The sequence below is a fragment of the Pogona vitticeps genome, chromosome 7 (genome assembly GCF_051106095.1).
Source record: "Pogona vitticeps strain Pit_001003342236 chromosome 7, PviZW2.1, whole genome shotgun sequence".
Taxonomy (NCBI): domain Eukaryota; kingdom Metazoa; phylum Chordata; class Lepidosauria; order Squamata; family Agamidae; genus Pogona; species Pogona vitticeps.
In genome coordinates, this window is record NC_135789.1 from 17317997 (window position 1) to 17333304 (window position 15308).

General features: G+C 54.8%; 2 protein-coding genes across 3 annotated transcripts; one reads left to right on the forward strand and one right to left on the reverse strand.

Moving 5' to 3' along the window:
• Window positions 1–242: 242 nt before the first annotated feature.
• Window positions 243–6624, forward strand: FEM1A (fem-1 homolog A). The gene has a single exon (XM_020794137.3). It carries the CDS (start codon window positions 633–635, stop codon window positions 2592–2594), a length of 1962 nt encoding a protein of 653 aa, XP_020649796.3. The 5' UTR covers window positions 243–632; the 3' UTR covers window positions 2595–6624.
• On the reverse strand, window positions 5645–14987 carry TICAM1 (TIR domain containing adaptor molecule 1). 2 transcript variants are annotated; one of them, XM_020794261.3, is made up of 2 exons: window positions 14845–14987; window positions 5645–11523 (listed from the first exon to the last, which is right to left on the reverse strand). In XM_020794261.3, the coding sequence occupies exon 2, from the start codon at window positions 11262–11264 to the stop codon at window positions 9294–9296; it is 1971 nt and encodes a 656-aa protein (XP_020649920.3). In that variant the 5' UTR covers window positions 11265–11523; window positions 14845–14987; the 3' UTR covers window positions 5645–9293. The 2 variants fall into 2 exon arrangements, with proteins under 2 accessions (XP_020649920.3, XP_078234993.1); XM_078378867.1 differs by having other exon boundaries at window positions 5645–14058; window positions 14845–14970.
• Between the last annotated feature and the right edge of the window lie 321 nt (window positions 14988–15308).

Consider the following 15308-nt stretch of genomic DNA (forward strand, 5'->3'; position numbering starts at 1 on the left):
CTCTCAGCAACCCGGCGACCAATAGCAGAGTAGCCCCTGGCCCACGCCCGGACTGCGTTTCCCGACAGCCCTTGGGCGCAGGACACCCCTCCCCTCCTCCTCTTCCCAGCCTCCCTTTCTGCCCGGCCAGACGAGCTGAGCGGACGGCTCGCGCGAGAACTGCCGGGAAACGTAGTCCTCCTGCGGGGCCCCTCCATGTCCTCCGCGGGAAGCCGGACTACCTTTCCCGGCGTGCCTTTCCGCCGCCCCGGCGGGGAGGGGCGGGCTGGCCGGCGAGCTCCGCCATTTTGTTTTCGCTCGACCGGGTTTAAGATGGCGCCGTGTGGAGGCAGAGCCTGAAGGTTGCCTAGGCAAGGGAGGAAGGAGGAGGAGGGCTGGTTGCTAGGTGACCAATCCTCAAAGCGCCCCCGTCCCCGCTCAGGCCCTTTGCAGGCCTCCCTGGGGAGCGAAGGCTTCCCTGCCGGGCGGAGGAAGGGCGGGGAGGGGGTCCCCCGCTTGCGGCTACCCGCCCGGAGACCCCCGAGGGGCGCCTGGGCCCCGGGAGCAGCGGCGGCGGCCGGAGAGGGAGCCCAAGGCCGGGGCCCACGGCGGCCCATGGGGAGGAAGCGGCCCCCGGGGCCCGCCCTGCCGCCATGGACCTCCGCCTGGCCGTCTACAACGCTGCCCGCGAAGGGAAGCTGCCGCTCCTCCAGAAGCTGCTGGGCGGCCGCAGCCCGGAGGAGCGGGAGGCGCTGACCGCCGGGCCCGGCCGGGGGGCCGCCGCCGCCGAAGGGGGACCCCGGGGACCCCCTCTGCTGATCGCCGCCCGCCACGGCCACCGGGAGGTGGTGGAGTACCTGCTGGACCACTGCGGGGCCCAGGTGGACGCCGGCGGCTCGGTCAACTTCGACGGGGAGACCATCGAAGGGGCGCCCCCGCTCTGGGCAGCCTCGGCCGCCGGACACCTGCCGGTGGTCCGGAGCCTGCTGGAGCGCGGGGCCGGCGTCAACCAGACCACCCTGACCAACTCCACCCCGCTGCGGGCCGCCTGCTTCGACGGCCACCTGGAGATCGTCCGCTACCTGGTCGGGGAGCGGGGGGCTGACCTGGAGGTGGCCAACCGCCACGGCCACACCTGCCTGATGATCTCCTGCTACAAGGGCCACGCCGAGATCGCCCGCTACCTGCTGGAGCACGGGGCCGACGTCAACCGCCGCAGCGTCAAGGGCAACACCGCCTTGCACGACTGCGCCGAGTCCGGCAGCCTGGAGATCCTGCGCCTGCTGCTGGCCGCCCGAGCCCGCATGGAAAAGGACGGCTACGGCATGACCCCGCTGCTGGCCGCCAGCGTGACCGGCCACACCAACATTGTGGAGTACCTCATCGAGGGGGCCCTGGAGGAGGAGCCCGCGGATGGGCTGGAGGGAGACGGCGAGAGCGACGGCGCAGGGGCCGAGGGTGGCCGGAGCCAGGTTTACTGCACCCGGGAAGCGGCGGTCGAAGCGCTGGAACTCCTGGGAGCCACTTTCGTGGACAAGAAGCGGGACCTCCTGGGAGCTCTCCGGCACTGGCGGAGAGCCATGGAGCTGCGGCACCAGGGGGGCCAGTATCTTTCCAAGCCGGAGCCTCGGCAGTTGGTGCTGGCTTACGACTACGCCCGGGAGGTGAAGACCGCGGAGGAGTTGGAGGCCTTGGTCACCGATCCGGACGAAATGCGGATGCAGGCCCTGCTGATCCGGGAGCGGGTCCTCGGCCCCTCTCACCCGGATACATCCTACTACATCCGCTACCGTGGCGCCGTCTACGCCGATTCGGGCAACTTTGAGCGGTGCATCAACCTCTGGAAGTACGCCCTGGAGATGCAGCAAGGCAATCTGGAGCCCCTGAGCCCAATGACGGCCAGCAGCTTCCTCTCCTTCGCCGAGCTGTTCTCGTACGTCCTCCAGGACCGCTCGAAGGGCACCCTGGCCACCCAGCTGGGCTTCTCGGACCTCATGGGCGTCCTCAGTAAAGGCGTCCGCGAAGTGGAGCGGGCCCTCCTGCACCGGAAGGACACGGTAGCTGACAGCGCCCAGTTCACCAAAGCCCTGGCCATCATCCTCCACCTGGTCTTCCTCCTGGAGAGGGTGGAGTGCACCCCCGAGCAGGAGCACCAGAAGCGCCAGACCATCTACCGCTTGCTGAAGTGCAACCCTCGGGGCAAGAATGGCTTCACCCCGCTGCACATGGCGGTGGACAGAGACACCACCGCCGTCGGCCGCTACCCGGTGGGGAAGTTCCCCTCCCTCCACGTGGTGAACCTCCTGCTGGAGTGTGGCGCTGACCCCGACAGCCGCGACTACGACAACAACACCCCACTCCATGTGGCCGCCCGCAACAACTGCCCGCTCATCATGAGCGCCCTGACAGAGGCCGGGGCCCACATGGATGCCACCAACGCCTTCAAGCAGACGGCCTACGAGCTCCTGGACGAGAAGCTGCTCACCAAGGCCATGATGCAGCCCTTCAACTACATCACCTTGCAGTGCCTTGCCGCCCGCGCCCTGGACAAGCACAAGATCCCCTATAAGGGGTTCATCCCGGAAGAGCTGGAGGCCTTCATTGAGCTCCATTAAGAAGGGGGCGGGGGGGGGAGGGACACACGCTTGCTCCCGCACAGCTCTGTTCTCGACACTCAGTGGTCAGGATCCGGGGAGGGGCATAGCGTTGCAAAATCTTAGTCTTCCTCTGCTTTGAATCTGAAAGCTCTCCTTTGGGGTCTGGACCGAGTTATACAGCCTCTCTCTTTCCTCTCTCCCCTTGTGACCGGAGGAGCAGAGATTGCTTTTAAAAAATATTGTTTTTAACACTTGTCACGGCCGGCATCGACACCTTTTAGCCCCCAGTGAGCCCCAGGATCTCAGCAAGGTCCCTTTCCTTCCACTCGGGGGCTGGACTCGATGATCCACAGGGTTTCTTCTAGCTTGGCCGTTCTAAGGTTAGTTTATTATTATTTATTCCAGCCCAGAGCTTGGAGCAAAACGGGCTCTTGCTGGCTTTTTTAGTCCTCTCATCAACCCCATTGGGCACCTCCGGTGCTGTGGGCCACTGTGAAATGAAAAGGCTAGCCCATCCTCAGGGCGGCAGCCAGAGGCTTGACCTCGGGTGACCTCCTCCAAGCGTCAGACTTGCACACACACACACACACACACACACCCCGTGGACAGCCAGAAGGGAGGAGCGCGGGCTGGCCGGTGGGGAAGTATAGATTCCCTGCTCGCTGCCTGCTGCCATCTGTTCTTAAAAACACCGACAGGAGTTCTTCGTTTGATCGGCTTTTTTTTTAAAGCTTGCTTTATAACTGGGGAGCTGCTGATTTTGCACCCTTGCCTTGCTGCCCTTCCTCTGTCCCATGGAAATCTTGAAATGGCATTTAGGATTTCAGGGAATCTTTGAAAGCGTCTTAAAGTTCCTTTTCTCCTCTCTTTCCCCCCCCCCCAGGTTTTTTTCCCCTCTCCAAGCATGGGCTGCTTGTTCAGCACTGAGCGGGAAGTTATTTACATTGCTGCTTGCACCCAGGGCCAAGCGGAGTGCCGTGGGTTGGGGTGGCGTTCTGGGCTTGGATTTCTGGCTTGGCCCCGTCGCATCTGCTGAGATTTCACTGGCTGTATTTGAAAAAGCTTTGAGTGGTGGCGATTCTGTTTGTTGGGGCACAGGCGTATGTTTCAGGCACTGCACTAGCGCTGGCAGAAGTGGCCAAAAAAACAAAACTAAAATCCCAAACTTAACAGCTGGGTTTTGTGTGGGATGGAAATGGTACCACCGATGGGCCCCACCATAGCCTCACCTCTCTCTTGGAAAGTCCCCCATTTCCAGGGAGGGGGATCTGGTGAAACTTGGAGAGATCAGGACCCTCCAAGGCATGTGAGTCTCCCTTTCAGGGGTACAGTAGGAACTCCTTATTCGTGGGATCAGTATCCCCTGATTGATTCACTTATCTACAGTGGGGTCTCAACTTACGAACTTAATCCGTATTGAAAGGTGGTTCTTAGGTCGAAAAGTTCTTAGGTCGAATCTGCATTTCCCATAGGAATGCATTGAAAACTATTTAATCTGTATCTGCTCTTTTCTGTCCATAGAAACTAATGGGAAGCTGCTATTCCGCCTTCTGCCACTAGAGGTTCAGGAAACGAGGAGGAAGGCAGGGAACAGTTTGCAAAGCACTTTAGAAATCGTTTTTTTCAACGAAGCCAATTTTAGATCATGTTTTAAAGCAAGCCTCCCCAAGGCTCTTCAGAGCCAGCCCATCAGCTGATAGGCGGGGAGAGGAGGGTGCAGGAGCAGAGAAAAGCACAAAATGGCTGCCAGGCTCCCTTCTGGGTGTCAGCTTTTAGCTGTTTCCTGCTCTTTTTTCCTGCTGTTTGGGGGCTACCAAGGCCTGGTAAGTGACTTTCTTTTATTTATTTTTAAGTTTCTGACCCTTTTTTCCCCTCCAGAAGCCTCTAAGGGGAGGGAGGGGGCACTTTTTTTCCTGTACGTAACTCGAGGGAAGTTCGTATGTCGAGTCCTTGTTTCCCCTATAGGGCGGGTTCGTAAGTTGAATTGTTTGCAAGTAGGGTCGTTCATAAGTCGAGACCCCACTGTATGTTCTGAAAATATAAAATGAAAAATCCTAGAAATATATATTTCTAAAGAGGTAGTCACCAGAATCGTCCACCAGAGGGAACCAGAGACCATGTTTATTATTATTGCCTAGAGAAATACATTTCTGAGATGTCACTACCAGAACCGGCCATTAGACGAAGACACAGACCATGCAATGTACAGTATATTTATTATTTTATTTTATTAGACTTCTATCCTGCCCATTTAGAACATAAAGTAGCGTTCACTATAATCCACGCTTTTCAGCATCCGCAGGAGGGCTTGGAACCAATGCCCCACAAATATGGGGGTCCTACTGTATTTTCCCATACCTACTTTATGTGTGGCTTAAACTGGGTCAGCGGCTGTCACAGGGAGATGAATCAGGTTGTGTTTGGAAAAGGATTGGGTGCCTGGATCCTTTGTGGGCTGCCTTTTTTTATTATTTACTTATTTATTAGCAGAAGAGAGCCAGGGCAGGGTCCCCTTTGCTATTCCAGGCACGAAGGGCTTGCCTCTCGAATGGATTTGATCTTGTGAATATTATGAGGGGGGGGAGTGTGGTGTGTGTGTGGTGGCTGGCAACGCTTTGCTGCCAGTGGTTCTTTGGCTTGTGGATATGCTGGCAGACCTTGTTTGGGAAGCTGTTCGGAAGGAGTAGGGGAGAACCCTTTTGAGATTAGGCTGAGTCTCAAGAAAAACTTCCTGACTGTTAGAGCAGTAGGACAATGTGGGACCCGTGATCTCAAGGGGGAGGGGGTGAGCGGTCCAGTGCTAGAGGCCTTCAGGATAAATTTAGACAACCAGCTGACAGATCTGCTTTGGTCTGGATTCCTGCCTTGAGCAGAGGGTTGGACTGGATGGCGTCTGAGGCCCCCTTCCAACCCCATGATTCCATGATCCCAGGACAGAGAAGTCGAGGAGAAAAATGGGTGTGGGATGGCATGGTGTCATGTCCAGTGTTTACTTGTGGCTGAAATAGAAATGTAAAATTTCCCCCCAAAAAATCCATTTTTTCCCCTGGGTAGTTTTTTTTTTCCCCCCCCAGGGGAAAAATTGAACTTTTTGGAAATTTTACACCTCTCAGATATCTGAACGGAGCCTGCCAGCTTTAGGGTCTGGTTGATCCCAGGTGCATCACTTTCCTCCAGCAAAGGCGAGAGATGTCCCGAGCCTCAGTGGGCCCGTGGCTTGTGGGGTTTTGCACTGTGGGCTGCAGGTGGTTTCCCCCGATGGGCTTTTAAGGGCACTTCAGTCTATAGACAACACAAGGCGGTTGGGAGCAAGCTCTTGGCAGGCCCCGGGTCGCAAACGCGGCAGCCCAGCGCCCCCCGAGCATCTGTGGCATGTTTTTTTCTGTGGTTCTTTCAACCAGCTACGGGGGGGGGGGAACCCACCATCGACCCTCCATGCAGCCAGTCTGCTGTCTCGACCCCAAGGAGTGGCGTTTTTGCTCTTGGTGGAGTTGGAACGAGAGAGAGGATACGTTCCAAGTGTTGTAAGAGTCGTCCCATACCTGTATTTTTTTTTTCTCCCCTGGATTAGGAGAATATCTAGATTTCAGCACATCTTTTCTTGGGACGTAAGCATCGCACAGGAACCACAAAACCCTTCTTTCCCTTCCCTCTCTCTCCTCTCTCGGCGGGCTTGGGGGACTTCTGCGGGGTTGGCCCATTTCGGTCCACGCAGCGTTAGAAGCAAAGGACCCTCCTGACAGTTTGCTTTTTTTCTTGAAGGTTTTCAGGTTGCCGTTGGTTGTTCTCCCCCACCCCCCACCCTGCTTTTCATTTTCTCGTTTTTGCTTTTTTCAGTTTTGGCTGTCGGGGGGAATTTAAGTTCCTTTTACAACTTTGAGGGGGGGCAGGAAAAAAACATAAACCACAAGCTGCTGAAACGTGTGAATAATTGCAAGCCAGCACTCCTGACTTGAAATAAATAAACCCAGAGGTTTTGGGGGGGGGGGATTAAAAAACAACAAAATAAAATAAAGAAAACAAAGTTATTGCTGCTAAAATCTACAAACGTCTTCCGGTTCTTTTTGGATTTGCACATAGCTGTGGGGGGGGAATGGGTTTGCTTGCTTTATCAGCATGACAGGGGTGGGAAAGAAAGGGTTTTGTGTATTTGCGAAGGCTTTCATGGCCAGGATCTAATGGTTGTTGTGGGTTTTTCTGGCTCTTTGGCCATGTTCTGAAAGTTGTTCTTCCTAACGTTTCGCCAGTCTCTGTGGCTGGCATCTTCAGAGGACAGCACTTTGTCCTCTGAAGACGCCGGCCACAGAGACTGGCGAAACGTTAGGAAGAACAACCTTCAGAACACGGCCAAAGAGCCTGAAAAACCCACAACAACCAAAGGGTTTTGTGTCCGTGACAAAGCACGCCACCAACAGAAGACTGGCCGATGGATTGTGTAGTCCATCAACCAGAACCGGATGACCCGGAAAGTAGCTCACGAGCATCCAAGCCAACTCTTCTCAACGGGACCCAGTTCTTCACGCGCCACCTTATCAGCTTTGTTATGTGACTTATGCAGATCCTGATACAGCCTGTGTTTTTCACGCTGTCTTTATGGCCGTGGCAAAAAAAAGTTTGAGACCCCTTCCAACTCCATTGATTCTCTGATTCTATGAGTTCCAATAACCCCAATGGGCTCTATGAGGTATCTGACACATTTAACAGGTGATTTTACCATTGCCACTTCCCTGGGGCGTTTCTGTGGGTGATCGGAGATTCGAACCCAGGTATTCCGCGTCCTCCTCTGGCCTTCTGCACCGCAGTGTCCCTGACAATACAGTGGGATCTGTTCATGTCCTTCCTTTCCCCTTTGTGAGTTTGAACCAGTCCAAAGTGCTTGTTCCCCCCGCCATTGCATCCCCACAACCGCCCTGCGAGGTGGATCAGGCCCCCCCCCCGGGCTCAGCAAAGACGAGACCCAGCCCCTCCCAAGACCTGGTTCCGTTTTCAAACCCGGCTGGTCAAGAAAACCTTTGCGGACGGACTTTGGAGCTACCACCAGCTTCTGGTGAATTTACCCCCCCTTCCAAAAAAAAAAAAAAAAAAAAAAAGCAACCCAAAAGCTTCAGAAAAAAAGAGAAGTTAGGTCTTTTATTGAAACAACATATTTCTTCTAAATGAGATGTTAAACACCCACTATTATCATTGCACAATTTTTCACATTTGAAAAGCTTCTAGCCTCCATGCTTCACTGCCGGCCTTGGTTGTAAAAGGATGTGTCCAGCCGCCTTTAAACGAAGCCCTGTCCCACCCCAAGCCTCCACCGGTTGCCGGCCTCACAATTGCCGATGGCCAGCAGGACCAGTGGTTAGTGAGGCTGGCTGTTGAAAATCCAAAGCATTTTAGCAAAGGGCCAGTAGAATACGTCCCCATGTCTAGCGAAGAGTGGTAGAGGATGATCTTTTAAGACTGATACGGCCACGTGGGGACTTCAGTTCGTGATTTTTCTCCTCTTCAGCCCAAGGAAGCGAATATTATTCGTGAAAGCTTGTGTTTAAGGTTTGATTTTTCGAGTGGTCTGCATAGAGGGACCCCCTCTTCTGCTATAGGATTACGTCTGGAAGGCGTAGGGTTTGAAGATCCACCCCGAACAACTAAGCCTTCAGGTGCATGCACACCCTTGCCCTGGGTGAGGGCGGAGGGTTGCTTTCTCTTAGGAAAGTCCGTTAGTCGTGGCCATAAACCCAACACTGTCTTCAGGATCCACTCCGCCTGCACGGTTGCAAGATGGACCTGGTGTGTCTGCACTTCACGGTTGTATCCATTTGGCGCCACTTCTAAGTCCTGGCTCCGATCCTGGGGGATCCTGAGAGTTGTACTTCGCCAAGAATTCGAGGGGATTTGTTAGAAATGCGAATCGCTCACAATGCTAGAAACTCCAGGACTCCTTTTATCCATGGAGCCGTGGCAGTGAAACTGGTAGTGAACAAGTACCCCTTGCTTGTGCAGAGACCACCTCTTGCAACACAGGCCTCCTCATGAGCAGGCCCATTCGCGTCTGCCTGCATAAGCTGGCCCAAGACTGCAACTTTTCCTTGGGCTTCAGCAAACGTTTGGCCCACAGTGAAGGAGTTTTATTGGTCAATTAATCGGAGAGGCTCTCTGGATCCTTTGTCCTGATTTGTGTTGTTAAAGAAAGTTTTCATTATTAGACAGACTTTTGTAGCCAAGGAGGAAGAATAGCAGGAGGCCAGCTTTTTCTTGGGTCAGGATGAGAAGAGATGATTGCTCGGCAAAAGAGCACACAGAGCTGGGTTCAAGTTCTGCCATTTTTGAGAAAAGCCGCCGGATTGCTCTGCTTCACACATCAGAAGACCTGCTGGCCACGAGAGGAAGCTGCATGCCTTGCTGTGGTAGATGGTGGGACTCATTTGCCACCCTACAGAGTATGTTTTTTTAAATTGCCCGAAAACGGAACTGGAAGAAACAGGAAAGAATCTGTCCCACCTGAGATTCTGGAAGGAAGAGCAGCTGCCGGTCAGAGCAGGCGGTGCAAGGCAGCCAAGCAATCCAGGTGAAGTCCTGAGTCAATTTGGAAAGGAGGGGACCTGTTTCACAAGGCAGGATCCTAGGTTTGATCCTCAGTAGCATTGGTGGAGGAAGAGGAAGAGAGAAGTCGTGGAAGGAGCCCTTAATTTTCAGCCGCCATGTCTCCTCCCTGACACGGCCTTCCACCCCTCAGTCCTCTCCACCGTCTTCATCCGCTGTGCCGAGCGTTGGGTCAATCCTGTCCGCCTGCATGCGGTTATAGTCTCCGATCTGGATCATCTGAGCGTTCTGGATGATGAACTGGGGCTGAGGCCCGCCGGAGCCCAGGGAGAGCATCCACGGCTGAGTCAGAGATGGGTGATCGGGAGGCTGGCCCATCCTGGGAGCAGGGAACGGCGTAGCCGCAAAGGCTGGTGGCGGCGGGGATCCACAGGGATCCTGGAATCCCGGAAAGCCCCCCAGTGGTGCCCGAAGGCGCTCGTTGGGGCTGAGCTCAGAGAGACGTCTCAGCGTCTGCTGGTACTCGTGCTCCCGTTCCCGTTGTCGGCGGATTTCTTGGGCCCGGCGCAGAGTGCTCCACATGGCTTTCTTCTCTTGGATCGCCCTTGCGGTGAAGGTGTTCTGGACCCTCTTTCTGAAAACGGGGGAGTTTTCGTCCATGGCGACCAGCCCAGCCAGCAGGGTGGGCATCTCCTTGAGTGGGATCGGGTTCTCCTTGGGAACAAACGGGATGACCGTGTTTCTTTTGCATAAGCGCTGGAAGGAGTCCATCAGGGCCACGCTGGTCTGGTAGGCGCACAACCGGCTCTGGAAGTTCTCCGTCAGGAGTAGGAGGGTGAAGGCCGAGTTGTCCAGAGCATTTTGGAAGCAGCCGAGCAGGCAGTGTCCTGGCACCAGGAAATCTTCGCTGTACGTGGCTCCGTCAGAGACGCCCAGGCGTTCCAGCTCATTCTTCACCCGGCAGGCCACCTCCTCATCTTCTCCAGCGTGCAGGACCACAAAGCTAAAGAACTGGCTCTCGTCCCCCGCTGGAGCCCCCAGCGAGGAGCCGGGCGGATGTGGCGAGGGGGCAGAGCCGGGATAATCTTGCGGTTCAGCTTCCCCCTTCTTTGGAATCGGGGCAGAGGGACCGTCAGTCAAGGCCGGGGACCACCTTGCAGGGTTGGGCAAGCCAGACTGTGGCACAGAGGGGTTGCCCAGATTTTCTGGGAGACCTTTGTTGGGAGCCTGCAGCCCTGTGGCAACGGCGTTTGGGGGCTCCATGCCATGCATCAGGCGCTGAGCGTCTCCCTCCGCAGACCGGGCCGCTTGAGGGTGACTTGGACCTGGCAAACAGGGCGGGTTGCTTTTGAAATTGCCTGTACTTGTGTTCTCTGGCTTGGTGTCTTTCATAGAGGAGCCGCGCTGGGCGGGTGGCTCAAGGCCAGCTTCCCCTTCACCAGCTGATCCCAGGCGAGCGGAGGTGTTTCCACCGACCGCACCAGTCCCGGCGCTGGGCCCTCGGTCTGAACCGGTGCCACACTGCATGGTCGTGGCCGGGCTAATCTCAAAGTGACTGACGAAGGAGAGCGGGGTGCCGGTGGAGCGCAACGAGCGGGGATCTAAGGAGCTTGCGATCGGCCCCGGGTGGCTTCCCGCCGGCAGGGATGGGGACCCACCACCATGATCTCCTGAGAGCAGGGCAGTGAAACCCACCCCACATTTCTCCTGCGTTTCATCCGAGAGGCTCTTTAGCTGGTCTGCGTCCGCACCGCTCTCCTGAAAAGCTCGGACCGCAACCCGGTAGGCCTCGTCTCTGGCCGGGGGCTGGCACAGTTTCTCCTCCGCCAGAAGCGAGTAGATCCGAGCCACCGCCAGCGCCACCTCTGGGTCTGGTTGGGGGGGAGTGAAGTTGGCCTTGCTCGCCAACGAGCTGCCCCAGTGGCTTCGGTAGATATGGGCCGCCACCAGGTCGTAACCCAAAGCGTCCAGGCTCTCTCGGGCCTCCGCCTCTTCCCTCAAGGTCAGCAGGATCATGGCGCGCAGCAGAGAGCAGATCCTCCGGTCATGCGGCCTGTGGGCCAATTCATGCTTGTACCAGACCAGCTTGTCCCGCGGGATTTGAGCTAGGATTCCAAAGATCCCTTCCATGCTCGGAGGCCCATTGGCCCTCTCCGCCATCTTTCCCAACAATCTACGGAAGCACCGCCTCGGTGGCGGAGGAGCATCTTACGCCTCGGAGGGACGGCGTGGGTGCAGAAGCGAGGCGGGCATCCCCAGAGCCGACAGGTTTGATGAGGCCAGGTGGGGTCGGCGGGTTAATGCTTTGGTCCGGGGGGGGGGGTGCGGATGCTTGCGTCGATCTTCCGTGATCCCTTCAAGAAAGGGAGCTTGGAGAGAATCAGCTTGCCTCCCGTGTCTGCTTGCCCACCCAAGAGACCTGAAATGAAGAAAAAAAGAATGAAAAATATATTGGTTGAGTTTGGGCACTCCCTATTAAGCCGTGGCCTTTAAGGCAGTGTATGCTAGCTGAGTTTTTCCACCATATGTCCCATACGTGGGGCACAGTCAGAATGTGGCACTGGGGCCACCCACAGCCTCACAGGGTTATTTTTGTGGCTCGCGTCTCAATGATACCATTGCCTCGGCCCTACCAGAACGGTGTCCCCCCCCCGATCCCTGCAGAAATGGTCAGTGGTCACGCTCCGAACTCTCCCGGACCAGCCCCTTTTAAAATCCATCCCACAGACTGCCCTGCCGGGTCTTGACAACAACAACAGCCTCTGACAACCCGTTTTTCAAAACCGGCCGTGGATTTTTCAGCACTGTGCAGACTTGTTTGTTGTTTACACACACACAGACACACACACTTTTGTTTGGTCGTCTCTGTGAACCCCAAAGGATTCCCATGTGCGTAAAATCAGCCCCTTGGATGTGCCGGAGTGGTTTGGCTCTGCCACGGACGCTCAGGTAAGGAACCCTTTAAGGACCGAACAGGGTGGATCTGCTGGAAAAGGGACGCCGGTCAGACTAGAGAGGGGTTGCCGATGAAGATTTTGGGGCGAGAAGAAGGGGGGGGGAAAGGAGGGTGTCCGAAAAGATCGAGAGAGGCTTTAGCCCTGGCTTGAAAACAGCAGGATGGAATTTGACAGGGGTAAGGGCAAAGCCCAACTCGGAGAGCAAAAACAAACAAACAAACAAAAAACCACACAAATGCACAGCTGCAAGATGGGGGGCATGCAGCTCAGCAGTACTATGAGCGAGGAGGATTCCTGAATGGTTGTTGATCACAAGCTGAAGATGAGCCCACCGTGCAATGCAGCTGCACAAAAGGCCAATGCGATTTTAGGATGTGTTAGTAGAAGCAGCGTCTCCAAATCCCACGAGATACTCGTTCCTCTCCATTCAGCACTGGGTTAGGCTTCCTCTGGAGTCCTGTGTTCCAGTTCTGGACACCGCAATTTAAAAAGGATGCCAATAAACTGGAGTAAGTTGAGAGGGGGGCAAGGAGGAGGATTAGGGGACTGGAGACCAAACCCTCTGAGGAGGAAAGACTGGAAAGAACTGGGCAGGTTTAGCCTTGAGAAAAGAAGACGGAGGGGAGAGAGGAGAACCTTCTTCAAATACTCAGAAAGGTCATCATGCAGAAGAAGGGCGGGATCTGTCCTCGATCATCCCAGAGTGCAGGACGTGCAACCATGAACTCAAGGGACAGAAAGCCAGGTTTTGGCTGAAGATCTGGAAAATCTTCTCAAATGTTAGAGTGGTACAACAAGGGAACCCGTACCCTTGAGAGGCAGGGAGCGCTCCCAACGCTGGAGGCCTTCAAGGAGAAATGGGACCCCCACCCTCTCGGATCTGCTTTGACTCGGGTTCCTGCCTTGAGCAGTGGGTTGGACCTGATGGCCTTATAGGGGCCGCTTCCCATTCAACGATTCTAGGATTCTCTCCACAGGTATAAAAACCTGCCTGCTTCGATTTCCAATGACCCGATCCAGCTTTCTCCCGTGGAGCCATCAAGAACAAGTCATATCCGTTTCTGGAGCAGCTGTAAAACTCAAGAATCCCTCCTTCTGTTAACAAACCATCATCATGGTTATGATGATCTGAAGGTCATTTGGCGGTGGACATTTTGTTCACGAGCCATCCATTCACCTCCTCTACATGATTAACAAAACAACCCTGTAAAGCAGAGGAATATTATTGTAGCCGATCTTCCCAAAAGCTGAGTGAGGGTGTGTGAGAGAGTTTGCAAATTTTCTTCCTGAGTTCATCGCAGAAATGAGATTCAAAATGGGGGCTTTGCAACTTTCTCCACTCCGTTTAGCCCTGTGCTGCTTCGTCAAGGAGCAGGAACTCTGTGTTTTCACCAGAGGTTAGCTCAAGGGTTTAGGCATCTGGCTCCCAGGTTGGGAGTTCGAATCCCCCACGGGACCTCTTTGACAGGAGCTGGACTGGATGATCCTTAGGGGTCCCTTCCAGCTCTTTTTTATTATTATTATCATTGTCATCGTCATCCCACCCACCCCTAGCTTCTTTGGAAGGAGGAAATTAGAAGCCACTTATGAATCTTCTCTACCTGGAAAATCCTGGAAAAGGTCGCCTTCAGGCAGAACAGATTTGACAGCACACAATGATGATGATTTCTATTAGGGAATACGCCAGATCTTCTGTCCCCCAAAATTAGTCCCCTCCCAAAAAAAGAGGATGAACCTTCATTGATCTGTAGTAACCTACAGTTGGGGGATCACTTTATCGGGATCAAGTCTCTTTACCCTGAACGAGCTACACATTCGCAATCCACGAACACTCACGTGGAGATGAAAGGTTAGGGTGCCGTGAGAGTCTGGTTTTGCTATGGCTGAAGATGGCCTAATTTACAGAATTCTTTGTCAGTGAGATAATTTAAAAAAAAAATTAATGGTGCAGGCCGGGAGCTTGGCGATCCAAATATGCGATTCATCACTGCTGCAATCTATAAATGCCAAAAAAAAAATGGAGGGGGTTTAGATTTTCATATTTATGTGATCTTTGACAGGCCTCCCTGGGAAAAGGACAGGATGCAGATGTTTCAGAGAGAGTTGGGCCTGCATTAGCTGTCGGTGGAATATATGGTTTCCTTCGTAGCCTGAGCAGAGGGAAAGAAAAGAAGAAGAAGTGGAAGAACAACCCACAAAGCTGGAAATTGGATTTAATTTATTTGGCCAAAGAGGCCCTTGTGGGTAGAGGGAGAGACAGAGACGTGTGAGGCTCCGGTGCAGCCTGGCGAGAAAGCTTTCCTCCTCATTCGATCCTGCCCTGAATGGGTTAACACTCCCTGGAGCAAATCTGGGGTCGAGAACAGAGGAGGCTGCACGGATCCACAGGAAGAATCCGGAAGGCTGCCTTGAGGAAGAGCCCAGTCAAGTCTGAAAGCTGTCACCCTTTGTGCCTTTAGAGAGTCCATCGGTTCATTCTAAGGGACAGAGGTTGAGTGTGTTTCGGAGGCTGGGTTTTGCCCCCCTGAGAGACAGCCGGGGATCAATATTGCCGGGCTCTCTGCCCTTTGGTTTTCCCCACCAGCCGGTTCCCTTTTAACCAGAGGTCAGTCCAGGACTTCCTGGTTCCAGCTGGGCCGGTGATGAAGGGACCTGCGTGGCTCCTTCTCCTCCCCCTTCCTTCCAGTCCATCCCCCCACCCAAAAAAAAACAAGCATTCCTCGGACAACAGGCCTGAGGTTTCACGGGAGAGGAGGTTTCCACTCCCCGAGCCACTGACTTACCTTGCCCTGCAAACTTTGCAAAAGTTTGCAAGAAGTTGGAGGCTGGGTTGCAAAAGGGCAGGAACTGAGAGGCGGAAGCTGCATCGTCCCGGGACCAACTCTGCACTCTGCACCTCTCCTCCCCTTTCTCTTTGTGGGTGGGCGTTGCGTTGCAGGGGCGGGAAGAGTGGAGTAAGCATGAAACAGGAAGGGTCTGGAAAGAAAGTGTCTGGAGTGTTTCTGAGCCTAAAGAATTGTTTCTAACAAAAAACAACAACCAGCTGCCGGAGAGGTTGGGAGTTCGAAGCCCCCACGGGGCCTCCTGGACAGAGGCTGGACTGGATGATCCTTAGGGTCCCTCCTGGCTCTGCTGTTCTGAGATTATATACATATATACTGTGGAAGCAGAGCCTCCCTATCTGGTCAAGGTCCGGACAGGCATAGCAACCCTTCGGGGTACAGGCCCCCAAGCTGTTGGCTGGAAG

Excerpts from the sequence above, each read along its gene's own strand:
- FEM1A (XM_020794137.3), top strand. The coding sequence starts at position 633 with ATGGACCTCCGCCTGGCCGTCTACAACGCTGCCCGCGAAGGGAAGCTG.
- TICAM1 (XM_020794261.3), bottom strand. The coding sequence starts at position 11,264 with ATGGCGGAGAGGGCCAATGGGCCTCCGAGCATGGAAGGGATCTTTGGA.